General features: G+C 35.8%; 1 protein-coding gene across 5 annotated transcripts in view; it reads right to left on the bottom strand.

The window, feature by feature from the left end:
• The window catches only part of LCORL (ligand dependent nuclear receptor corepressor like), an 81,718-nt gene that overhangs the window by 9,445 nt on the left and 44,398 nt on the right, over positions 1–27,875 (bottom strand). Inside the window, exons 6-7 of one of the 5 annotated variants that reach the window (XM_035326128.1) lie at positions 19,617–19,707; positions 5,557–10,439 (exon numbers count right to left, since the gene is read on the bottom strand). In XM_035326128.1, coding sequence (XP_035182019.1) covers positions 5,557–10,439; positions 19,617–19,707 — 4,974 coding nt within the window. Of the gene's footprint in view, positions 1–137; positions 10,440–13,991; positions 18,199–19,616; positions 19,708–27,875 lie in introns of those variants that run through there. The other 4 variants (XM_035326127.1, XM_035326129.1, XM_035326130.1 and 1 more) reach the window with 4 other exon arrangements.

Raw genomic sequence — 27,875 nt, 5'->3', positions numbered from 1 at the left:
GTTGGAGGTTCAGAACTAAAGATGCTGGTTTGGGCTCTTCTCAGAAAACAGAGAGCACCACCACCTCAGTACTACCATGAATGCAGCTATGTAAATCTTGTCATCTCAAATCCTTTTTTTTTTTTTCTTTTCTTTTCTTTTCTTTACAAATGCAGTTATATTATGGAGGGAGATCATCTCAGAAATATGATGAGACAGTCCCCATGTGGCTTAAAAGCCACCAGACTTCTGAATTAAGGAAGGTCAAACAATAATTTGCAAATAAGAAGTAATTTCCTTTCCTGAGATTGCTACTACATAAATTTTAAAACAGCTGTGAATAGTGAACTGGTGGATAAGAATTCAGGAGCAAAATATACAAAAGAATGATATTTTTGAAACACATCTCTCAATTTTAAACTATAAATACAAATAATCAACACGACCACAATTTTAAGAATTGATACCTTAAGCATAGCTCTTAAATCTTCACTTGCATTATAAATAAATTTATTAAATTTGAAAAACAAATAATTGTTACTGAGTACTTTGAAATTTATGCTGAATGCCCCAATAAGAACACTGAAATCTAACTTTAAGTACTGACTTTCTCTCCAAATTTAACCTCCATTCCAAATGTTGCAAACATGTCACAAAGATAAAAAAGCACCATCTAAGTGAGCAAGAGACTTTTTTTTTTTGGATTAAAAAGATGTCATATGGTATTCTTACAGCTTCTCGATTTTTTTTTCTTTTAGGCTTCCATTTCATATAGAGGAAAATAATCCTTTATTTGAAGCAACTAATCAAGATTTTAATGGCTTGAAATACACAACATGGGTGGCAAGCCATTACCAGTAAAATGTCAAATATACTCTCTTGTTTATTAGACGATATGAGGAACTTGTGACAATATCCATCTGAAGAGGCTGACTTCCCTAAGCATCTTATTCTCTCTGTGTGCATGTATTTTAACACGAAATGTGGAAGTCTCATTAGTCGTTTCTAGCAGGGCCACTATTTAGAAAAATTCTACCCTGAGCTGCAAAGTGAAAACAAAAATTAAGAGCACTTACGTAAGACCTGTTTGGAAAAAACAAAACAAAACAAAACATGAAGAATGTAGCCCTGTTACTCACTCATGGCTTGACAATGCGCAACTGATATAAAGCATTCAAAACCAAGCAGAAATGCATATAGGCTTATGCTCTTGAAAGGATTCTAAACTCTAAGCTAGTGTTAAATTAAGGCTATTTCTACTGGAAGGCAAGCCTAACGATGGTCATCATTAAAGAAAGAGCTAGAGCCAAGTTAAGGTGCTTGCCCTGCTTGCAGACATACACCGTGTTGTAGGACAGAAGCACAGATCCCTTACACGCCTGCCAGAAAGGGGAGACCAAAAGGAGCATGTAGCACGTAGAGGATGGAGAGTGGGTGAGCTGAATAAATGTGAAATAACTGCCTAGATTTCATTTGTGGTAAGGGATAAAGCTGAATGCAGACAGAAGTCACATGAGTTTTGACTGCTGAAAGAACAAGATAGTGAAACCTGCCAGACTGACAAAAAAACATCAAAAGAATTCAGAAAACAAGCCTAGATTCCATAAAGCATGAAGTTTCTCACTAGATATAGATTTACATCTTCTTAATAAAGCAAGATATCATTATTTGTACTCCACAGAATACTGAAAAACAACCTAGAACATGACAGATATCCAGAACATGTGAGAAATCATCTGAAAAGGTCCCTTTCCTTCAATTAATTAAAAATTGAAAGAACATAAATTGCTTCTAGACCTGTTCCACAAGTGCAGAAACAGTTAACTTTGCTAGAACTCTGAAGTGTCCAAAGCCGCTGGCCAAAAAGCATGGAGCTGGGAAGGTAACCCTACTTATACACCTGCTTCAGAAAAGACATACAGCTTGGAAATAAGAAGCCTATGCCTTATGATAAGAAAATGCTGTTCTTAAAATATGGCCAAAATCTTATTTCTTTTTCACAGAGGGGCAGGACAGGCAATGTCATCGCATGTAGCAGGTGGAATCCCGCCGTGTGAAGCCCACTGGAGCATCGGGCGGTAGCAGGAGAGCTGCTGGTGCTGGATCAGGGGAATGAGGCAGAGACCACGAGGTTCATTAAACGAGTCAGGATTTATTATACATGTGTAGTTAGCTATATATCAAGTCTACATTTCTGCTTTTATACTTCTGCATTAAAAATAGTCCACTTATTGAGAATAGTTGTTCTTTTCACTACTTTTTTTGTATGTTTTCAATCAATTTTCTTACTTTGTTTTATGGCTGTGTGAAAAAGTAACTTCCAGTCTGGCAGTTACAGTTAGGAAAATGTCCATCTGCATCACAGGTGAAACATCCTGAAGCCAAGTACTTCTGATGAAAAGCCTTCCAGGAAGAGCCAAAATACGGCTGTTAAGAGGATTGCTTGAGATCAGCAGACTTAATGACCGTTTCAATGTGTCTCTTTTGCATTTTACCTCATCTAATATTTAAAATTGGTTCCACTTTAGGAGTGTAGAATGTGCTCCTTCATGAAAGGGAAAGCTGGAAAGACTTGCTAAAAATGTGAAGAAACTGAAAGATAAATGAAGAAAATATCCTAGCTCCAGGTGATCAGAAGTCATTTTAAAAGCTTTTCTACGTGAGTTCCAACCTTACACAAAGGGTATGCAGACATGGATATTGTGTCATCTGCATGCAGTGCTGCCTGCCCCTGTGGCAGGTCCACAGTCTTCTTTATGTCTCTGATAAATCCACACCCTCTGAAGTAATTTAAAAAAATACATTCACTACATGGTGAGTCTTTTACTGTGTTCCATTTTATTGTGGGATAATAGTTTTTCTTATTTTAGCTTGGCTGTCTTGAAGTTTTTGGATATAGCTTGGCTGTCTCCAGGGTATGTGAGTGTGGTCTGAACCACCCTCATGGCAAGAAACATAAATGCTTACCTAAAAGTTTTTTTATATATAATTTTCTTTGCCACCACGGACAGTAATAATGTTTCAATGTTCTTAAAGAAAGTAATTTAAATAATCATAATACATATCTACAGTAAAAGGGAACTGCCCTCAACATCAAATGCATTGCTGAAGCAACAGTTCAGAAGTTGAGTAATAACGTACAACATACGGACCACCGTGTCTACCATCCACCTTACCTTGAATAAAACAGTTAATGTGAAAAAGGGATTAATTGTTTTCTGTTGCTATATTGACTGCATGGCTAGTCCTAGTTGCTTGGTACCACCTTGAGCTGTAAGAACTTGACTCACTTTATTCCACTTGCATATTCTAACAAATATCAGGTACACACAAAAATTTGACAACATTCTGCCTACTTGCCACAATGCTTCATAATAAAACAGCATCACAATACCTCCCTCTTTCAGGAATATTTCTTAAGACACCAAGATCAGTAAAATGTGAAGATAAACTTTAAATATCGATTGTGTCACCATAAAAACATTTCAAGCATGGCAACAGAACAATGATATAAATTATGGTACCACATCAACAAAAATACAATCCAGAGAACATATGAATGAATAATGATGTTTTCATGTGCATTAAACTTCCAGGTGCAGGAACGATGTTTGAAAACACACGCATGCACAAGTAGAAATCATGTTCCTTCTTTTTTAGCCAGTAACTTACATGGTGGACTAAAAATATTTATATGATTTCCTTGGCTAGTGCAGACAGTACACAATGTTGAATCAACATGCTTAAACAAGACATCCTTTTCTATACTGCAAGAGTATGCTGAAAAAAGATTTGGGGTTACAAGCATGGAGAAAGCTCCAGAATCATCATTCATCTTTTAACAATTCCTTAATCAATGATCTTTCTGTTATATCCTTTCTAAAGACAACAATTAATATGAGAAACTATGAGTAAGAAGGAAAATAATAATAAAAAAAAATTGTAAATGAAATAATGTAAAATAGTTATCAGATTTCCTAATGATCCAAAACTAAGGGAGGAAAGTTATCAGGTAAATAAAATTGAGTCCCAATTAAAACTAACACAAGACCTTATCACAGTAATAGGTCTTACACTGCTATAGCAAGAAACAGTGTAAAGATAAATATAAATTGAATGCAAAATTTTCTTGGCTACGGTCAAAACTATGAAAGAAAAAGAAGTATGAGAGAGCTCTTTCTTCATTTGCAAAAAAAAAGAAGAAACATAGATTTACCCTTCCCTTTTTTAGTTCTGGCTTTTTTATAGCAATCTTGTGTCAAGGTTTGAACTTAAAAACGTTTCTTTATGTTGAGTTTGACTCCAAGTCAGTGAATTAAAATACAAAACAATAGTTTAAATGTAAAAAAACTCTGTACCTTGGAAAAGCGCTGAATGGTTACACTGAATGAGCTTAATATGAAGAATTGTATATATTACATAAAGCAAAAAAAAAAAAAAAAGAAATGAGTATACAAGAGCCATAATATTGTTTATATTACAACTTAAATTAATACTTCAGTTTATTACCAGGGGTAGTTTTCTACAGTATAAAATACAAAGGGGTACATAAGATTTTACTCTGTTTTGAATAGGTTTTTTATCCTTTGGGCAATATAATCTGATTAGCTAATACAGTTTTGTTTCTAAAAAGGAGTATTCTTGCAGTAATTTAATTCCTTATGCAGAACTCTTCTTCTACTTTGGTGAGTACTTAACACCTTAGTTATTTTACTGAAGAGCTGAGACTTCTGTTTAAGGAGATATCTTCACCCAAGAGAAGAAATAATTTCACAAATGTACCCTCTTTGTAAGTAAAATAATGGCCTTTCTGTGATCACAGTTGCATAACAATGTATTATAAATATCTAGCTTTAAAAATGGATTTAATTTCACACTAGCCTAAAACCATGCCAAACGAATGCCTTTAGCACAGTAACTGTATATTGAGTTTGACTAGAGTAATTTTGTATTTGAAATTGTTCTGTAAGGATTCAATGCACAAACCCTTTAGAGTCAGCAGATTTCATTTGGCATCTAATGGATACTAAAACGGATCTCTGAATGAATACTTCTCAGAAGTACATAGTACTATTTTTTACTATTTCATTACAAAACCATTACAGATTTACATTAGAAATCATGACATGACAAAAATGATCTGCTTTGTTTTTAAACAACTCTGTCGGTTAATAAACTAAATTTCTACTTCATTTTATAGTTTACCCTTCCTCACAATATGAGTAACTACACCATGGAATGAAATTCTGTTCATTTTGAAATCAATAACCAGCTGCCACTGACTTCAGAAATGTCAGAACTTGATCTGTTGCCTCTCTGGTTAGCATTTTTCTTTCATCTTTCATCTTATAGCCATAACACAATATAACTCACCTATTGTAGCTGAAAAATTAGTGTAAAATATTCTGTATGTGTTAAATTTGCACTTTCTGCATTATTCTGATGCTATGTTTAAGTACTTCTCTGAAATTAAAATGATTATCATGCAATAAAAAATAAATCCAAAGTGCTTAGTTGCTTGACCTCTCTAATTCTTTAAGATTGCATTTTAAGGTGAAGGGGGGAACAGGAACTTACCTACTTGGCACTTTGGGTAATAAGTTGCCATTTGTCCACTATTGCATGATTGTCTCTTATGCCTTTTTCTTACATTTGTATCAGTGGTCTCCCATTGTGGACTTTTTCTTTTGTTTATTCTGATAACAACTTCAGAACTACCAGCAGGAATATCATCATGGCTTACACCACTACTTAATTTTCTGCTGTGAAACTGGTCATCCAGCCTTTCAGTCACTTTAGATGAATTAGATCCTTTAGATGTTTCCATTTCATTTTCTTGTTTCTTTAATGCATTTTGCTTAGTAGAATGGGACCTTAAAAGAGGATGTCTTTTTTCTTCCAAATAGGCCGGATGGCTTTTACTTTCAACAGCTTCAGGAGAATAAATGACATTATTTAACTTAAATGAATTGTGTTGCTCAATATGGTTGATTTTTCTCAGAAATATTCTACAATCTTTAAAGGTTTTGGCTTTCCATGTATTCTGAAACAGTTTATCTTGGCTTTGTTCTTTTCTACCATTTTGCTGGCAACAAATTGTTCCATTTGTCTCTGCATGTGACTTATACAGTATATTTGCTAAACCGGGATGTGGGTTGAAGTCAGAAGATCCCATCATCTGTTGAACAAATGCATCTCTGGCTTCATTTTCAGTTGGCAAGAGGCTACTCTGAGATTCTACCAAAGTCTGAGTGGGCTGTATTTCTACTGTGTTTTTTTCCTGTAGCTTGGGCATTCCATCATTGCTTTTCCCACTTGTACTTTTATTAAACAACTGGCTTTGGCAAAAGAACTGTAAATTTTTCCTTTTTGATTTCCAGCCTCCAGGAGCCTGGTTATACAGCTTTTTTTTTGTTTGTCCCCACCTATCATGCTGTAACTTCTTAAAGTCATTTCTTTTTAATCTGGCTAATGTAAAATTACTTTTCATGCTTAAGACTGGAGACCTCACCATGTTATGTAATATCTGTAGTTTCCCTGCTGGTTTTGAAGGAGAGGATAGTGCAAACTTTTTAAAGTGCTTTCTGAAAGGGCAAGTACTAAGGTCAGACTGCTTAGTTTCCACCTTTATCTCTCTAGTACTAACTACTTCTAAAGGATTGCGAGCATTTGCCTTTCTCACTAGAGAGAGAGACTGCGTTTCTGTAGTTTGCATAAACCAGGTGCAGAGCTCATTCATATTACACTTTTTCTGAAAAAGCATTTTTATAGGTGATGTTTCAAGTTCTACAAGACAGGAGTCTAAAGGGTTTGACATTTCAGTATTACAGTCCTGTTCAGCGGGATCCCTGTTCTCACACACACATTTATCAAACTCATTTCCCCCCACTCGCAACCAGGTATTAGTTATCTGTTCAAATCTATTATTTAGTTCTTCCATCAACGTGTCACTTGAAGTGGAAGTAGCCCACCACCTGAGAGAAGGCTTCGATGAAAAGATGGGATCCGATGATACTTCATTAATGGGCCCAAATTCGCCATCCTTAAGATCCTTTTTTGCACTTCCTGAATTTCGTATTTCCGAGGTATCTTTGGATGTGGTGCTCTGATTTGATTGCCTGTGTCTTTCCTTTTGATCTTTAGCTTTTCTCAAATGGAGCTTATAAGACTTATGTAACAAGGCACTTCTACAAGTAAACGCACTAGAAGATGCTAATGAATGTAAAAAATGCAGCGAAGGTTTTCTGTCTCTAACAGAATGTCTTAATGGAATTTCACGTTTCCTTGACACTGTCGTAATAACGTTGTTTGATCCATCTTCTCTAGAATCTTTCTGCATGCTCTTTACTTGACCCATATTATTGCACAGTTGATTGTTTCTCTCCTGTGGTATGCTTTTTTCTAACACATTCTGCTGTTGTAAAGGAGGAAAACAGTTGCTAATACTCACTTTTCTTTCCTGAGGTGAAAATCTATTAACGGTCACGGATATACCAGAGATTTTTACTTTTGCTGGCCTACCGGGCTTTCGAACGGTGGTTAAGGGTTTCTTAAATGGCTGTATAATATTGCTGCAAGGGTGTGGTGATGCTAGGTTACTCTTGATAGGTCTAACATAGTCATAACCAGAGACCTCATTTTCAGTAGAAGGCTTCTGTAAGGCTTTTACTACTTCACTCAAAGCATTTTCAGTTTCTGTGCTATGCCGCACTTTGCTGTGGTCATTGGCAACATTGAAATCAACGTGTTTTGTGGGCAGAGTGCTGATGACATTTGGATTACCTTCAGAAACATATCTTTTAGTTCTTCTTGACCTTCCAAAAACAACTGTCACAGTAATATTTTTGTTGCTGTTAACTTCTTCCGTGACTGCTGCATCTGATTTGGTACCTTTACCATCACTGTTAAGTGCAGGTCTATGTTCCGTACTTTCAGTTACGTCTATTTTTGGTTTTGGAGGCCGCCCAATAGGTCTCTTAACCTGCTTAACGACTTGAGGACCTATTTTCTTTGGTCTACCAGGCTTTCTTTTTAAAACTGATTCACTGCTACTGTTTGATTTCTCCACAACTTCATTTTGCTTTGAGTCATTTAAGTTAGTTTGAACAGCTGCACAAGAGCTTGTAATTTCTTCTGCATAAGCACAGTTTGATTCCTCCTTAGCATCATCTTCTTTGCAACCAAATTCCTTGTCACAGACTGCATGAGAAAGATCCTTTGTGGTCTGTTTGTCTAACACAGTGTTTGCATGCCCCTGAAATAAACAAATATCTGTGTTCCCTTTAGAAGATGCAGTTGCAGAAGTCAAAGTGTATTTGACTCCTTCACTACTATTAACCTCTGAGACAAACATAAGCTTAATAGGACTTGAGTAGCTTAAGGGAGATGAGGTCTCCCCAGATTCAGAAATTGTATGTGAGTTTTCATTATTGGAAGTAGAACTGGATGAATCAAAGGTCAGAGACTTCAAAAGGCAGTCATTAATTTCTTGATCTGTAACCATCTCTTGTTTGTTTGTCATCACACACACAGTTTTGGTTTTACTGCTGCTTGGCACATGTGAATGTGGAAGGAAGCTTTGTCCTGGGTATCCAGTTTCACTCAGACTGAAAGGTAAACCTCTTCTAGCAAGTGGGTTGATAATCTGTTCATAGGCATTATCTTTTATTTTTTGGCTTATTTTGTAAGCATCCAACCATGAGCTGTTAGTCTTTTTAGCTAAGTTTATTGTATCTTCTAAACGCTCTACAACAACTTGCAGATTTGTGTCTCTCATAATTTTGCTTATATTTATGTCACTGCACCTTTCAGCATGAACATCTTTATTTATTTCCATATTTTCCAAACCTTCTAAAGACTTTTTTGCATCAGATGATTTCCTAAATACAATATTGTTTGTTACATACACAGAGTACCATCCAGGAGGCACAATGTTACGTTTAGTTCTGCCCGGGATTCCATTACTTTCCTCCTGAGGAATCTGATCAGACTCTTTTAGGCTCTCACAATCTCGTGTTTTTCCAAATTTAGCCTGGTTGGCTGCAATAGCACTATTTTCTGAAAGAAGTAGAAAGTCAGAGCTGGTTTGAAAATTAGTAAGAGGTAGTTTGAAAGACTCTGTTTGGTGTACTGGAAAGCACATTGGTTTGGCTTGGCAATTCATACGCGGATTACTTTCAAGACATTGCAAAGCTTTATCTTCTATCACTGTAAAACTGTGTCTTTTGTTTGGGTATATCTTATCAAAAGTCTTTGTAGATTTCTTTGCATTTCTATCAGAAATTGACTTTTTTCTTACAGGCTTTTCATCAAGGCTTGCAAGCTGCCTCTTGATTTGCAAAGACTGCCGCCGAATGAATGGTGAATCAGGAGAATTATACATTGCAAATAATGTTTCCTGACGCTTGCGGAATCTTGTTTGGATAATTTTATTTTCCATTTGTTTATCATGTTGGCGAAGTAATTCCATAAAACTATAATCACTTGCCTTAGCGTTATGCAAAAGGGAGGTTATGAAGTCTCCTAATTTTACATCATTTTCTGGTGCCCTGTCACTATTAGAAAACTTTACAAGATTTGTTGCTATGTCTGTAGTGTCTATTGATTTTAACTTTTCATTAATACGGTCCATTAAATCTTGAAAAATTGCGTAATGTTCACTGTTCTCAACCTTCTCAGAATTTATGTAATTTTTGCCTTCTTGATCTGTTGATTGCAGTGTTCCATCTGAATATTCAGTCACTTTTCCCCTGCATGTTTTACCTTCAAATTCAAATTCTCCATTGCTACTTTCAGCTGGCAAGAGGGATGGAGGCTGGTTGATGGAGATTTCAAGCTTGTTGTTATCTAAAGTTGGAAAATCTATGGCTGATCCTTCTGGTATTTCAAATTCTTTACTCTGTACAGGTGACAGGGGAGGTGGTGATGGGCTGCGAGATCTATTTGAATTTTTAATGCTGTTTAACAGATCACAGTCCTTAGTTGAAGACGTACATGCTGCTGCTTTTGCAGAATTCCTGTTAGAATTTTGCAATTGTTCAGCAAAATACTTATGAGAACTACATGCTTTGTTCACCATTGTCTTAATACATCCAATTGCTACAGCTTGGCATGACAAAGAATGGAAATCTTTAATACAAACAGATAGAGGTGGTAAACAAGTGTTTGGTCTTTGATTTCGTAAACAGCACCTTTTTGTCAGCACATGTCCATTGCAATTGCAAAATGAAACGTGAACATCCTCTTCAGTAAGGGAACTGGGACTTTCAGAGTGGACCAAATGTGTTTGCTTGCAACTGCAAGCTATAGGAACATTTTCATCTTGTATTAAAAATTTTAACATAGCCAAAGTCTGTTGCCAGTGATATGAACAAAAAGACTCCAAAACTTTGTTTAATGTTGATTTTCCTTTTTCCAAACTAGTTGTTTCCTCTGAATTTGCATCAGCTGTTGAGCTTGAACTGAAAATGAAAACAAATCAAAACAAAACATAAATTACAGTAAAACACCATATCTAATGTTTGTTACAATGGCTAAGCTCAAGACTAAAAACCTGAAGTCTGCTAAACAGTTCTGTTCTATTTGCACAAAAATTTGCAAGTTTCACTAGAAATGATGTGCATCTTGTATATAGCAGTGGTAATCCTACCATAAGAAGAATAATAATCAGAAAGAAACTAAAGGACAAAAAGAATAGTTCTAAAAAAGCTTCCCATATCTAAATGTAATTACAGTAATGTTAACTTCCTCATATTTCAAACTGTCTTGGTCATTAATGAAGTAAAAACTCATCAGGAACCTGTGGGGCTTATTTTTTACTGCCATTGCACAACCTGAGTAGTTGAGGCACAGAGAGGGAGAGTAAGTGTGAGCCTAAGGTCACAATTCAAGCTTGTGGCTGAGGCAAGAATGGATCCATCTCTCCTAAGATACCTCCTAAGATAATCATGTACACCAAAGTGTATTGAGTGCTCTTAGGATACTTGTTTAAGATCCCCTCAAAGACAATTATTTGTTCTTTCAAGAACACTTAATAGGCTCACAAAGAATCTTTAAAATAGCCATTTGCTCCTGTTACTGTTCTTTTCAGATACAAGCTTCCCTTCTGTTTTTTAAATAAATTGCAGTGGTGCATTACAGGCTCTTCATTGCAATATATTACACACACATATACACACGCACACACAGTTTCCTTATACAGAAACAGATAATCACCACTGGAATATGAAACTGCTGTGTCAAAGGTTAATATTCATTAAATCCCAAATATAGGGTAGGTCTATATTTAAGAAAGACTTCTGAGCAGTTGTTCTCAAAGATATCAACTCAAAATAAAATCACTGATGAAATACTACCTTAACTATTTAATTCATTTCTCATAAATTATTAAAACTAATATCACTACTTACCTAATCAATCATTTATATTGAAAAGCTGAAAAATTTCCATGGTAGAAATTAATACAGATAGTTCTTCAATTAAATACAAATTCCTTACACTGGATAGCAACTATCACCAGATAGTTATCATCTAATTCAAATGTTTTACTGAAACCAATTGCACGAGCAGAAAGTATTAGAAGAATTCTGTTTTAGAAAAGTATGTATTTTTAAACATATCACCAAACTCTGAACATGACACTAACTTTTTGTCCTAATATTATCTTATGTAACTTTTTACATTTAAGCCTGTACTTCAGAAAACCTTCATTTTGGTTAGTTTTACAACTGTGTTGAACAAGGAACATACATATTTAAAATGTAATATATTTATTAAAAAGTTACCTATTTTTTTTTTTTTTTTAGCTCATATCCAATGTAATTAACATCAACAATAACTTATAGCTTCACGTTTCTTACTGGAAGTTATACACACAAATTTGTATTTTTAATGTCCCATGTGGATTTTAATGTTTAGAGTTTAAAAACAGCCAACTATGCTTAATAATCCCTTGTGTTCTTTCCTTCCTCTGCAATATTTAGTATGAAATGGAATATATTGAAAATCAATCAATCATTTGGTTCTACTGTTAACTCAAAAGCCTAAGATAATTGTGATGCTACTAATTGAAATTGTGATTATGGAGACATAAAAAGTCTAAAACCCTCTTTGTACTTGCAATCCAAACTAAAAACATGATTCAAGGGCATGTTATGTCAGGTTTTAACTAATTTTGAAACACCCCTGCACTAGGAAGAGTCAGAACATTATTTCTCTGGAGTCACGAGGTGTCAAACTGTACCACTACACTTGGGAAAACAAAGCTTATCCTAGTAATACAATTATGGATAAAAATTAATCACCCTCCCCACCATGACTGTAATGAAATAATGTATCAAAAGGCTAAAGGGAAAAAAACAAACAAAAAAAACAAAACAGAACAAATAACACCCCAACCACCAGGTAGGTAGGTCTTCAGCATTTTGTCTGTAAATCACAGTCCTTTTGCTATGTAATAATTTGCTACCTGATGGCTACTGTACAGATTTTATGGACCAAATCTCTAAACAGATGTCTGTGTCTTTCCAGGCCTCAAGCTCTGTCTAATGATGTTTCACTGGAGATATTTTAATGGAGACTGCTTGTATCCATAATGTAAGTAACTGCTATTTCATATATGCTCACTGGTGGAAGAAACTTCCCTAGTGCTAAAACCTTCTCAAAGTTAAAACTGCTCTGAATTTGATATGTTGAGATTAGGCTATTAAATATTAATATGCTGGTTACCACAGACATACTGGACACTCCTAATACGATTTCTTTCCTGGTTATAACCTGCTTTTCCTTCGCATGTTAGTTTCTAAAGCTGACAGACAACTTCACCTAGGGCAATGCTACCACACTCCAAACAGTCTCCAAAGCTTGTGAAAATGCAGCAACCCTGACATGGTCACCATTTGGGAGTAGAGTTTACTCTGCAAACACTTTGAAACTTTAAAGCAATGCTTCTTCTTTCAAGAGAGAGTCTCTCTCTGTAGAGATGTCCATATATTTAGACAAACTACTTTAATAGCTTTTCAATAAAATTGTGGAACTGTATTTCAGCTTCCTGTAAGTCCTTTAATTCTTCCCTATAGCCCTTTGAATTTGTGTTGTCACACAGCAGTTAAGATTCTCTTTGGGATAAAGGACTTTAATGTTAACTGCACAGAAGGATGAGATTTCACAACTGCATCCTTCCTTCACAGATCTGCCTTACACTTCCTACAAATGACACAAAAAAAGGAGGCCAGTGAGAGTGGATAGGAAACGGAAGAGTTGAGAGGAGAAGGGACCAATACATGCTGCTCCCCCAATACCTTTCGTGTACAAAACCCCTGAAGACACAAGTTAAGCATGGAATTACATGACTTGTAATGGCAGGGGCATTTAATACCACAGTGATGATCGACTGGAGTCCAGAACTGGCACAAAGGCAGAGATGTGGTAAGGTTAAGAACTAGCCCTTCAGCATATTATTTTAGATATAAGCAAATATTTCTCCTCAAATCCAGAAAATTCTCAGGAAAGTGTTCTTATGAGAGGACTCCCAAAAGACCTCCTTCCCTAAAGCTTTATCCTTGTTGGACCGACCTAGCAATGTTGCTGAAGACTGAGCAGAGGAGCAGAACTGGGGACTGCAAGCACTTGCATGGACCGCATAGAACTCTGAAGGAAGTATCGATTTGTACTTACAGAAATTTCCTAAGTAAATAAATCTCTCCCCAAAAGCTGTATTTTATCTATAACAGTATTAATAAGATGAATATTTGTTTCAATTTAAGCACCCATATAGCTTTTGATAATTTTCACTGCAAACTAATTATATATCTACATAGTGTTGTATTCCGTTTCTTCTAATTTATGAGTAATATTTCAGTTCTAAGCAACCACCCTTCCTTAAAGCTATGATCTCTGCTATATAAAATTCTCATAGTAAATTAGTCATTAAATGCTTAATTTGTCCAGGTCTTGATCTAATGCCCCTGTTAAATATGTGCCTCAGGAGTAAGTCAAATGAGTCAGTGTACAGGTTTTTTGTTTCTTTTCTTTTTCTTTTTTTTTTTTTTTTTTACTGAATGAGCAAATCAATCACACATCAGTGTTGTAAATTTATGTGCAAAAGCATTGAAGTGCTTTACTACAAATTACAACGTAGAAACACGTTAACTAAACAATTAAATTCATACAATCAGATTTAGGAATATAACAACACAAAGAAGAAACAGAATTACAGTACATTTACAACACAAGACAAATACATGGAATTCATTAGAAAATATTGTAATAAATAATTCATGAATTATAGTGCAATTGATTTATGCATAAATATAACTAATTGCCTAAAAATCAGTTGTTAACAAAAATCTGTCAAAAATCAAGGCAGCCACAGAGTTTTACTAAATTACTGCGACAATGGAAATACTGCAATTAAAAAACAAATACAAGTATTTGTACTGTAAACAACTAAAAAATCAGTCTCACTAAAGTTAATATACAATTTAATATAAAATTGTCATTAGCTACCAGAAATGGTTTAAACAGCTTTACTGAGCAGTAGTTCTAAAAACAGAGGCACTGTTTTTTAATATAAAATACTTGAGAAACATTCAAATAAGTAGAAAGCATGTAGGGCTTGCTTTCGCCTTCATTTAAAATTCTGCTGAAACATGGATTTTCAGAAAATGTCAATTACTAAGTAGTGACTGGTAACTGAATTTATAAAACAGTTCAAAGTGTGTAATTTAAATGACATTTAATGGAGTACATAGGGGTTGGGGAAGGAGAATCTACACATTTCCCTGCCTTTCCTTAGTTGTGTAATCAAAAGTTAGCCTAATAATTAGAAACAAATAATTCTGTTCCTTTAAACACTTACAGGTTGAGTATCATCTATAAACTATCAAAAAATATTTTAATATACTATTTCTGACCAAAAAATAAATACAAGTACTAAAATGTTGAAAATTAATTATAATATTACATACAAAACTACTGAGTACTGTTAAGTCAATAGTAAAATGATCCCTGATATTATGAATCCTGTTAATTTTTTGGTCAGGTCATCTTTTAAATGATATAAAAAGAGTACTGTAACTTGCCTTCGATATAAACTTCGGACTCAAATTTATAATATTGTCTGAGGAGTAGAAAACACCGGTATGGTACAAATATTAGGCAAAGCCCCAAATTTTTGCAAGTAAAACTGTATAAAGACAGATCTTGAAACGTTTAAGGTTTTTTTCAACTTCACTTTCCAGTGGGGATACATTAAGAATTTAATCCTTCTGGCCCTCACAAAATATGGCTTAATTCTTTTAAAAGGAAAGATGACCCTGACATTTGCTGTTTTGTAACCTCCTTGTTATCGGGTACAGTTCTGCGTAAAAAAGGATTCATTTTGTAATATGCAAGTAAACCTTAGTCACTGAAGAAGATTCAGTATAGATCTGAGAGACCAAAGAAGTGATACACTGTTTGTGCAGCTTCACTTAAGGAACATTACTCTATTTTAAAATGTATTTTTTATTTTTTAATAAGGTTAATAAATATGGGCTAGATTTTGCCATCAATATTGCAAGTATGCTCTCTGCTGACTCTAATGGCAAGTTTATCTAGAAATCGAGTTACCTGATATGGCCCATACGTATCTAATGTCCCCTTTCAGTTTTTATAATTAACCTATACACAGGCAAATTTAAATGGGAAAAAAATTGACAATGTATGCATGTGCAACAAATGTATAAAAGTTGGAGAAAAGTCTTTTTCTATCCCAAATTAGATGCATACAGAAGTAATTACATTTTGAGAGGAAAAGGGCATTGATGTTCTGTATCAAATGTATGAAGCAAGCCCCCATTCATCGTATGTAGACACGTTCTTTGTGATATTCCATGAAAAAATTAAGTATGATATAAAGTCCAATGTGAATACGTTGAAATTCATTTAAAAACTGCAATATGAAGGTAATTGGTCTCCCTTAAATTCTATTAAAAGTTACCTATTTAAAGTGAACTGTCTAGCTTCTAACTACCAAATTTATAAAGAATTTATATTATTGAATGTTCAAAACAGCTTTACTGTTCAATATTTGTATTTCTATCAAGACCCTGAACTGTAAATTTGGTTATTAGCAAAATGATAATGTAACTTGGTATTCTGATAAACTGAAAATGTTTTGAAATGTCACAGCAGCAAATACATTACAGTTACAGTGAGGTTTTTCAATAGGAGTGTGACACAATCCTTAAATAAATTTTAAGTAGTCATAACGTCAACTAACCAGCACGTTTAAACAAAAAAAAAAACAACAGAACAAAACGCCATTCTCAAGCTCATTCTGTGCACATTATGAACATGCTCTAAGTTGCATTCCAACCTTCTTTTTAAACCTTACAAGTCACCTTATTTTTCAAACTAAAAAGGAAAATTAGGTTTAAATTATTTTATGCTCTTAGTATTCCATCTTATTTCATATTTAGTAATTCTATAACTACAGTAATTTCTCAGGTTTCATAAGTGTACACTTTGTAAACACCAATTTCTTTCTAAACCACCAACAAAATTGTCTTAAAATGATAAAAAATGCAGTTTATGCCTGCTAACACACATTTTTAGTAATGAAATGTTTATTTCTTACTTGTATTGGATATTTAAGTAACGATGAAGTTTTTTTTTTCTTTCACAGAATGTACTATATCCTACTAATACTTCACAAATTCACTTTCTTTTAAGGAGCTAGCTTTTAAAAAATCCCTTGATTTGTATAATCTGAGTTACTTACAATTTATTGCAAGTATTCTGTGAAGTTTAGAAGTTTGCTAACCATTGATTGTGTATTTCCGTAATAAGATGGTTTGTTGAATGGGTAGAGTGGTTCTTCACCAATTAAAAATTATGTTTCACATGACAAATACTTGTTTTTCCAAAACATCTTTATGCTATTGACTACTAAATAAAACCTGAATCTTTTCACCTATTTATACAAGGATTATATTAAATACACACTATCAGAATTAAGTGAGCAACTCTATAATTCTGTCCACAGTGAAAACCCTGAATAAAACTATTTTTCAAAAGGCATGTATGTGGTTTTTGAACTGTATAATTTCACGTCTTCTGTCAGAGTGAACATATGTATTTCTCACACAGTGTGTGTATACAGACATACATACACACACACACAAAACAATTTGCTAACAATTATTCTACACAGGCTTGCTACTATTTTTGCAGCTGCCAGTCCCTGAATCTGTCATATTAAATAAGCCAGTATCTGGTAATCGGAGTTTCTTCTTCGGCGGAGTCTTCAATGTTCCAGATCTTTCTTTTACTTTATATTCTAAAGTGCTGTGAGGTACCCCATAAATTCCTTGTGCTTTGGAAACACTCATTTTCCCACTCATTACCATTGCAATTGCTTCTTCCATTATTTCATGATCATACTGCCGATAGCGGCCACGTTTTTTTCTTGGCTGCTTATTATCTTTACGATCCAAACTATCTTCTGTATTTTCTGAGGTTCCATCTACTGTCCCATTCTTAGCATTAAGACACAAAGGAGAGAGGTCCCCATGCAGAAAGTAGGAATCAACACTTGAGTGAGTTACAGGTCCAGAACATTCAATTTTGTTCTGTTTAGGGAGTATATTTTTCAATTTTTGAAGAGCTGATCCTTCTAAGACTGAGGAGGTTTTAGAAACGTGGTACATAACATCCAGAAGACCAGCAGTATCAGACTGTGGTTTGGACACAGAACTTATTCTTAGCTGAGGAATTTTTAATTGTACAGTAGGACTTGTAGTTTCATATTGTAGATTTTCACTTTTTTCTTTAAATTGTGTGACCATTCTCTGTAGAGTTAACTGGTGGAGGTAACTGGAAGCTGTTGGGAATTTTAATTCTGAGGTTTCAAGTAGACTGAGTTTACTTTTTTCTGTGCGCTCTGCTTGAGCTCTTGCCCACAAGGCTACTTTTTGTAGGACTGCACAAGTTTCTTTACTGTCTTTAAATGAATAACTATCATTGAAATCTCGAGTTTTGTTTTTAAAAGGTGCAGGCTTTCCTGCTGGTAAGGCTTCTAAGTGGAGAAGTAAAGTTTTTTGAGGTATGCCATAAAGTATGCCTGCTTTATTTATGTCCAGTGCTCCAGACTGAATGTCTTTCAAAGCTTTTGAGAGCAAACCATCTGCAAACTCAGCACTTCTTTCCACATAGTCCTCTCTGTGTCTGTGTAGTCTCCTGGATGGATGGAATGAAACGATGGTAAACTGATGTATGAGAGACTCTCACACAGCTATGGAAGGGAAGGGTCCACTCCTTTATTATACTCCTTGCTTCGGTAACATCACTGCTTCTGATACTTTTAAGCCTTTGAGATGTGGTAGTTAAATGATTATCCTAGCAAAATGTTACAGTTCTGGTAGGACAGTGCATCAAAAATCATACGGTGGCTTCTACAGCAGCCCTTCCAAGAACTTTATATCCTAGCTCAGTATTCGATAATATTCTCATGTGCTTGCTATATTCCCTTGTTCACAAACTTGCAGAGCAACACTGTTATAATTTTAATTATACAATTAACGTTCCATTAAATACCCAAATCCTGAAGGAGTTTTTGTTAGTAGAAACGTGACGTTACCGCTAAACAAGTAATAAAAGAGTCAACCCCCTCATAGAAAATTTGCAGCAATAAGTACATAACTACACACAACCATCCCAGACTTGCACAAAACTAGGCTTTCTACAACCATAAGGTAAAGAACTGTAGTTAACAATCAAGTCCATTTTGGCAAAAGAAAACACAGGTTTAAATCTTCTAGCCACTATTTACAGCTTTCTAATTACAAAGTCATATTAATTTTTAAACTTCTTCATATCAGCAAATTAATAAAATGCAATTCTACATCATCCAAAAAATACTACTGGACTCCTATTGGTAAGAAGTTATTTTGTAAGACATACAGGTGACAAAAAGGGTCCTGCTATGGCTAGTGGATGGGAGGATGCCAAAATCATAAAGAAATCCAACAAAACAATGCGTTTCACTAGCTTTGTGGTAGCTTTCAGCAGATGCAACAACATTTTTCTTGCTGAATAAAGAAATTTAACTATTTGCCACCACACACCATAGCCAGAACCATGATGTAAGTATAAGTATGATGATTAAGAGCTCTCTCTCGCGCGCGCTTTCTCTCTCTCATATTAAGGAGTATTATAGATAACAGTCATTTAATGGTTCATGTTAGTTGAAGAATATTTTAAATCTAAATATTAACATGGTAATTTTTGTCAAAAATTGAAGTTTCCTAAATAAACTCTGAAAGAATATATTTGCATTCTCTTCTACTGTCCTACTGCTTTTACTGTGTTACATAATCAATTTGCAGTTCATTTTTAGTAACATGAACTAAAGTTTGGTGATTGTTCTGATAACTTTTCTTTAAACAGAAAAAAAGGAAAAAGACAAATGAAACATATGATATATACATAGACACACACTTATGAGTGACACAAATTCTTTTGAAAGCAAAATATAAACCACACGTGTGTGTCAGTATATACAAATATGTTATGAACATAAAACCTGACTTCAGAGAAGTAAGAGAAACCCCGATTTTCTTTTACATAAGCCGAAGAGAGTCCTAAATGTTGCTTACCCAGACACCGAGTTTTCAGAACACAATGGATCATATTTGGGTTCTTCCAACCTCGCGCTTTTCTTTGTAGAGAGATCTAGCACTCCATCCCCTGCAATGAACGAGTAGTGATGATAGCAGTTGTTTAAGGATGACCTCAGACATTTTGTTAGCAATTGTTTGTAGCTATGGTACAATTTTGAAGCAGTTAAAATTTACCTTGCAAATTTCTGGCATCTTACTCCTTTAACAGTATCAGCTGTCTGCAAATGATTTTATCTGATTTATAGCAAAATTGTCTAAAATTAAGAAAAATCAAAAACCCATAACGAAATCATGAAATTTAAAAGAATGTCTTAAACAGCAACATGTCTGTTTTCCTAAAAATCATGTATGCATGAATATTGCACAGTTTACTTTCAAGGCAACCAGAGCAATGTACTTCATGTTATTGTACAAGCATACTGTAAACAAATGAATCTCATAATGAAGTTAAAATGGACATAACTAAATCACAGACTTACAGGATAATTCAGACTAGAATGTTCCTCAAGAGGTCGCTGGACCAACCTCCTGCTCTGAGCAGAGTCAGCTATGAGATCAGATCGGGTTACTGGATGAGAAAGGAATAGTAGTACCCCAATAATGGGAAGAGAGCTCAAGCCCATAGTGTTTTCAGTGTATGTGACCTATGTCATTAAACAGCAGAAACATTACTAACAGTTTGTTTATACATACTCCCCCTGCTGCTCCCACACAGAAGTAATGACATAACTAAACAATCAGAAAGACCTAAACTGGGGTGGGAGTTCACTCTGTTCAGTCACCAGCAAACGTTATATTCAACATTTATAGCTGGATGTTAAAATCTATGAATTTTTGAAATAGACATATTTTATTTCAAATCAGTATTTACAAACACTGAAGATTAGCAAACCTATTCAGTGCCTGACACTTTCCTTCCAGTTAGAGTGTTGAGATTTTCTTGGTTTATATTTTTTTAAATCACATTTAATTTATAGATAAATTTCCTGAACATATTTAATTTCATAACATTTTTCTTGGTTTTCTGTTTCAAACTTGGCCTGTTTTGTGTGCTTGTGTTATAAGAACCCTTGAGTTTCAACATGTAGCTCAACATTTAACTCTACAAGCAATCTTATGCTAGCCCTTTATAGTCGTATCATTTTTATGTTATGTATTATTTGCAACACGTTATCATGTATTATTTGCAAAACATCAATCAATTATATATGTTTTCCTACAGCCTTCGACTGAAGACATGAAGCGTTGGTTAGATTTTCCAAATGCCAAAACTCATGTGAATTCAGAATAATTGTTACGGTAACTCTGCTTTATACCAATATTGCAAAGAAATATATTTTAGTGTTAGTTGCCCAACCATTTTATGTTGGAAGAAGAGTAAAGAGAGAAAAATTAACATTGTAGACCAATATAATAATATTAAGTGTATTTATAAATACACCACTTGTCAAAGATGCTCCTTTTCTCCTAAGCTATTTCCCTTCAAAGTCCTCCTTAAACCCTACGGAAGTTAAAGGAAGGACTAGTTAATGCTAATCAAACTTTCTGAAGAAGTAATATTCCAGAAGGAAAAGCCAACTAAAATCGCTACAGAATTATTCTGGCAAGGAATATCCAGACTACTACCCAGCCGTTAAAAATCCCGAATACTTGCAATGACCCTGACTCCTGCGCAACAGACATATTTCATCTGTTGTGTTTCATTAGCAACACAAACTATGTTACCCTTTAAGGGTTTGTGTGTTCTCTTTCAGAATAGCTTCTCCACCTTCAGTTGATATTCACAGGCACCATGATATAAAATGTTTAGAAGAGATCGCTGGACAAAGTCACTGGAAGAAGTACCTCAGAAAACTACCTCAAAGTTCAAACTCATCAAGTTGCAAAAGCTAATCACTAGGTAGACCACTGTCACATGACTTAGGAGTCAAAAAGTAGAACAAAAGAAAACCAAGAATAGATTAAAAACAATGCAAAAACACCAAAATGAAAACACATTGAAACATTTTCAACATACACTGTTGAAAACCAAATTAATCTATAACTTTGAAATAGAGTTTTGCTAAGGACATTAGAAAATCAACACAACCAACATCAATGGCTCTTTCTAACCAGTCTACAAAGGAATTGACCCTAACAAGATTTTTTTGGATATTGCAAGATTCCAAAATGAAATGTAAACAAACCATATCATTTTTATTTCCAGTCTTTCAGAATTGGTTTTGACAACATAAGCCCCCACCAAACTGAAAAAATGACTAAAAAGAGGACAGCACTAAAAATACAGATTCCTGAGACATGGAATTAGATACTGCCTCTAAAAGGTAAGCAGAATGGAATAACCATTTCAGGTTCAAGACAGCTGAATGTTCAACACAGTAAATGCATTTATTAAGTATACGTATGACTATTCCCTGAAAAAAATGTTCTATGGGAAGGCGATCCCCAGTAAAAAGAGTGAAAGAAGCATGTGTGAGATTTGATATCCATACAAAATAGCAGATAAAGTCACCACAGACCAGGCTTTTCTTCAGTGATTTCAGTCAAACAAATAAAACTTAACAATCTGATGCAGGAGGTGCTGATAGGTTGGAAAGTTTCATTAAAATGTACAGATCCTAGCGTTGGTGGATCTTTCTGCTTTACAGTAGAATCAATTACGATGAAGGAGCACCTCCAATTGGTAGGAACATAAGAGCACTGGCAATGAAGTTTTAAGACCAAATGAAATTAAATGAATGTATGTATAGATAAACTGTAGAGATCTTAATTTTGGTTAGGTACAAGAGCAGAAGTTTACAGAGCCAACTTTCTATAACAAGATGCAAATAAACATGTGTCTAACCACATCTCCAAGCCAGGATTTTCAAAAGAAGCCCTGCTTCTGTGGGTACAGCAATACATTTCTGGCCTGCATAAAGTTACAAAGCATTTGAATGCTTACTCTGTAACATTAACACATCTTGTGCATACACTTACCCTATAGAACATGATCTTTTTGTATCCTTTGTATGTAACGAGGGCATTAATTTATCCAGGTATTGTTTTTTTTAAGACTGTTTTCTTGGCCTAACAAAATTTCTGTTGTAATAAGATGTTCACACACAGTCTAGTAATTTTATGTACATATCTCCTGCATGACAAACAGAAATCTGTTTGAACAGCAGTACCCCTTGCAATCATGCTTGTCCCCTAGGTACCTTATTGTAAAGGTACAGAACAGAGCAGTTGCAACTCATCCTTCAGCTCTTGCCCTAATACAGGACCCAAGTCACACAATTTTCTAGTACTAGGGAACAAAAAACAGATCGTACAGGTGGACAATGAACTCTGAAAACCTTCGTTACTTGCAAGGTAGGAACAGTTCTTTTTAAACTAAACCAGCACTTTCTACTATTTCTATCAAATCACTCAAACCAGATGATTTAGGCAAAAATTCTGGACAAGAAGTGAATAACATCAGGAACAGAAAAAACTCTATATAACATGGGTCTAATAAGAGCCATGGAATCACTTCCACTCTGCATGTGAAACCATGACTATTACCAAGATAGTCTTCATAAACAGAAACTATGAAACACTGGATAATATAGAAGAGTTATTACAAGTTTTGCAGGTTTGCTCCTTCTGGCCTTCTAATGAAATTCTTTCTGCTGCAATCTAATGATTTTGAACTTCAAAGAAATGGCTTGACCTCTGGACCTGACTGCTCAGCACCACATCATCAGGTACAACCATACCAAGGTACAACTAAGCTAAAACATCTTCAGAATAAACAGGACCACAGTAATGTGAACCTCCACCAGACTAGCAAGGTTAGAGAAACAGAGAAAAAAGAGTCTGTATCAGACACCTGAGTTCCTACCATTGGTATTTCAATACTGATTCTAGCAAACATGTCATTTTCTGGTTTTCAGGAAATCTTTCACTGGTTATCTGCCCGACTAGGTCAGATGATCTATTCTACCCAGTCCTGTGACTCCAGCATGGGAGAGCACAACAGCCTGGCCACCACCTGCAGCTCGTTCCTCTCCTACTCTCCCAGCAGATGCCACTGGATCACAGAACCCAGAGGTCTCTCTCCCTGACTGCTGTCTTTACCATCTGGCCTCGGTTCTGTTAGTTGGGAAGTTATGAGAGGCCTTTTTTGAACCCACTGCCAATGTCCGTCTCTACCACCTCCTGTCACAGCACTTCCAGCTGTTCACAATTCACTGTGCAAAAGAAGCCCCTTACCTCTTTTTTTTTTGTTTGTTTTCTTTTAAAATGTTTCAGCAAACCTTACATAGTTCTAGTATTTTGAGATTTGGTAAATTATCCCTTTACCCTATCCATCATACTGTGGCAAACCTCAATATAGCTTTAAATCGGAACAAAATGGCACTGACTTGTCTCCATCATCTTTCTTGATGATGCCTTGCCCTTTGCTGTCTATTTTTATGGAAACACTGTTTTCAGAAAACTATCAGTAAGAACTCCAAACTCTTTCATTACTTTTTAACTACCACTTTGACTAAACAATTTTTGCTGACCAGTGAAGTTATTTTATAAAATGAAGAACTGCCAAATTGGCTATACAGTGGGTGCGTGTGGCAAGGTGCTGGCAGCAGTGGGGCTGCCCCATGCCGGTTGACCACAACTGATGCCAGTCAGCTCCAGTGAACCCACTGCAGGACACAGCTGAGCCCAGCAGCCAAGCTGGTGGCACCTCTCAAAAGACACTGGAGGGAAAAATACCCCTTTAGTTAAAAAGGCAGTATTTTAAATTAACTTTCCCCAAGAAATCTTCATCCATGATGGCAAGCAGTAAGCCAGCATCCTGTCCTTAACTCAACTTATAAGATCTTGTTTCTGGTTTTATTTCCCCCTCTGAGCCACTGAGGAAGGAAGGAGTAAGCAAATGGCTCATTGGAGTTTGTGTTTTCCACTACTGGCAGTCAAACAAACAAACCCCTTTCTTTTCAGAAGGAGTAGTCAGGCATTGGAACAGGTCGCCCAGGGAGGTGGTGGAGTCACCGTCCCTGGGGGTGTTTTTAGGGAAATGATTTAGTGGGTGATAGTGGTGCTAAGGGGATAGTTGGACCAGATGATCTCGGAGGTCTTTTCCAACCTTAATGATTCTATGAAAACCCTGGACACTGTTCCAATTATGACCTTTTTACACCACTATTAAACAAATTGTTTATTGAATATCTTTGCAGATTAAACAATTTATTTTTTTGAAACATAGCATGTATACCTTCAAGGACATAGCATTTTTCCCACTCTATATAGTGAGAACAGTGTATTAAAATAAAAAAAAAAAAGCAAAGGATTATTTTATTTGATTTTTTTTCAATACATCTAATTGTAGCAATCAAGAAGCCATAGATGTTGTGAGCCCAGTTGCCATACCAAGTTGAAGGAGGGTCTTCAAGTTATGACACTAGTTACTTCTCAAAAACTAAGAATTGTTTTGTTGGAAATTTTGATTTCACAACATATAGGAAAACTAGATAATAAAAAGCTGTTTAAAATCATTCAAATTCAATTTTTAACTCTGGTCACCCTTACTTTCTCTATGTCAAGAATAGCCAACAACAATATAGCTATAGAATAGCTGTAAGAACTTGAGTGCAGTAAAACATCCCTCACTGTCACCCAACTCTGGAATAACTAGTAAATAGATGACAATCTATATTAGTTACTAGTAATTTCTACCTATGATGAATCAAGGAGGCATGAAAAAGCATTACACAAATTCTTTTTTGTGTGCTATGTTTATACCCTACCAATCAACAATAAATTGTACAGCTAAACTAGCTTCTTAGATTACATACTTGTACAGTTTATACTTTTGCCTCTTTGCAAGTCACTCTGCTTACGAGCTTCAGGGTGATGAACCCTTCTGTATCTATTAAGGAAAAGAAGCCTCTACATTGAAGCAGCTGCTGCTAGGCTACACTCCCTAAAATGTTGCACAAAAAATTTAAAATTGCTATAGTGTAGTTCAAGACTGTTCCTCACTCCACATTTTATTTTGTGAAGATGCTGCTTTATCATTGGCTTCATTCAGAGGAGAAGGAATGACAAGAACCCTACAAATTACAAATACCCTATTTTTGTTAGGCACATTGCAGGCAAAACAAATTTTCTCTTGTGATGTAAACACAATGTACTCTTTTTGAGTCCTTGGTGGCATTAGAATTACACAGATTAGGAAGCATCAGCCTCTTGGGGTAGGATACTAGTGGATGTACTCAAGTTGAACCAGGGGAAGTTTAGGTTGGAAATTTCTCCTAATTTCTTCTCAGAAAGAGGAGTCAGGCACTGGAAGGGGTTACCCAAGAGAGGCGGTGGAGTCACACTCCCTGGGGGCATTAGACCTGGTTTAGTGGGTGACACTTTAGTGTCAGTTAGAAGTAACTCACTGAGCCTAGTTATTTACTAGCAAGTTGCAATAGAAACATCACACACGCAGAAGAAAGCAGACCATAATTCTGGTACCCCACTACCAGAGTCAGGTGCTAGCTTGAGGTACTTCTATGTCTGCTTAAATGCTCATTACTGAGTGATTCAGTACCAGGATTGTGATGGGTTGACCGAGGTCAGCAACCAGAAACCCAACCTCTTTTTCTCCTCCTTTGTCAGGAAGCCAGGCAGAAGGAAGTGAGGTGGGAGGGAAGAAGAAAGATGAAAAAGCTCATAGGTCAAAACAGTATATTGTCACAGTAAAAATGGACTTCAGTTATGGAAAACTAATTTATTGACAATTTAAATATATTTGGGTAATGTGAGGAAGACAGAGATAGATGAACACCTCCCCACCCCAACCTTCCCCAGGCTCAATTTCCCTCCTTCACTCCCAACCCCACTCCCCCTCTTCCCCTGAGACAGGGGTTACAGTCTCCTCTCTGCAGCTTTCCTCCTCTCACTTCTCCCCTGCTTGTGTGGGCTCTTCACAGGCCTTATTTCCTTGAGGAAAGCCCAAGTTGATCTGATATGATCTGAGACTTGCAGTGTGGATATCTGCTCCAGACCTCTCTCCTCCATGAGCTGCAGGGAAATACTCGCTCCCTCCTCGTTCTTTCCACAGGCTGCAGGGAAACACCTGCTGCAGCACCACCTCCTCCGCTCTAGATGGTTGCAGGGTTCTTTCTCACTTTGCTCATCCAGCATTTTCACTCTTACATGTTTTCAGAGAGGTGCCACAAACCTTGCTGTTGCACTCTGCTTTGGCCTGTGGTGGGTCTGGTGCAGAAGTGGCTGTGCCTGGCAAAGGGCAACCCCCAGCCTCCCCCTACAGATGCCACCCCGAAGCCCTCCCACGACTAAAGCTGGCACATAAACCCAATATGCAGGGGTTTTGACAACATGCAGCACTGTTAGCGTCAAACCTGACTATTATGAGAATTCTTCAGAGACAGCCTACAGATAACAAAGGAAGGTAAGAATCTTTCTGAGGAGAAGATAAGATCAACCAGGTATCTTCAGTGGCAGAACCTCTGCTCAGCACTGAACTAGTGCTTAACTTGGAGCAGCTCAGTGCAAGAAGATACTTCTTGTGATCTGGAAAACAAAGCCTAAAACTTCCTCTGAAGTAGTTCAAGAATCATTCCCATAGTAGAGGTACAAAGCTGCTTGCTTTTATTATTTAGATCTGCCATTTTAAATGAGACTACTGTAAATGCAAAGCACCTGACTAATTAAAAAGATGAACCTGAAGAATTTATGTTTAGGCCATTACCTGCTTCACAGGAGAGAATTTTAATTCAAAAGATACCAACGTCAAGGATCCAACAACAGAACAAACGTACAGATTTGAACTTTGTACTCTGTTACTGCCATTTCACTTGGAAATTACAACAAACAAACAATAAATTAAGAAGTGCAAGACAATTTAAAGACTACTAGAAAGGCAGCAAATAAGAACGTTTAGCCTTTTTCCCCCGTCTGGAGACTCGAGTGTTCTATGTTAGACAATATTAAAAATAATACAATTAAAAGCTGAAATCATTGGCCAACTGCATAACAGTGCCTAAGGATCACGATTATATTAGTTGTATAGACATCCTAAAGAACCCCTGAAAAGCTGGTCCAAGATTATACCTGTTTATATTTATATAATTAGTGTAAACAGCAATAAAATTCAGATTACATGGAAGATACAAATACCTCAAATGCTATGAACTTTTTTGGAGAAAAGATCAGTGTACTTCAAAATAGCTGAGTGACTGTAACAATAGAATTTTCATC

Source organism: Oxyura jamaicensis, chromosome 4 (genome assembly GCF_011077185.1).
Source record: "Oxyura jamaicensis isolate SHBP4307 breed ruddy duck chromosome 4, BPBGC_Ojam_1.0, whole genome shotgun sequence".
In the NCBI taxonomy this organism is placed as follows: domain Eukaryota; kingdom Metazoa; phylum Chordata; class Aves; order Anseriformes; family Anatidae; genus Oxyura; species Oxyura jamaicensis.
This window is presented reverse-complemented; position numbering and strand designations above follow the sequence as displayed.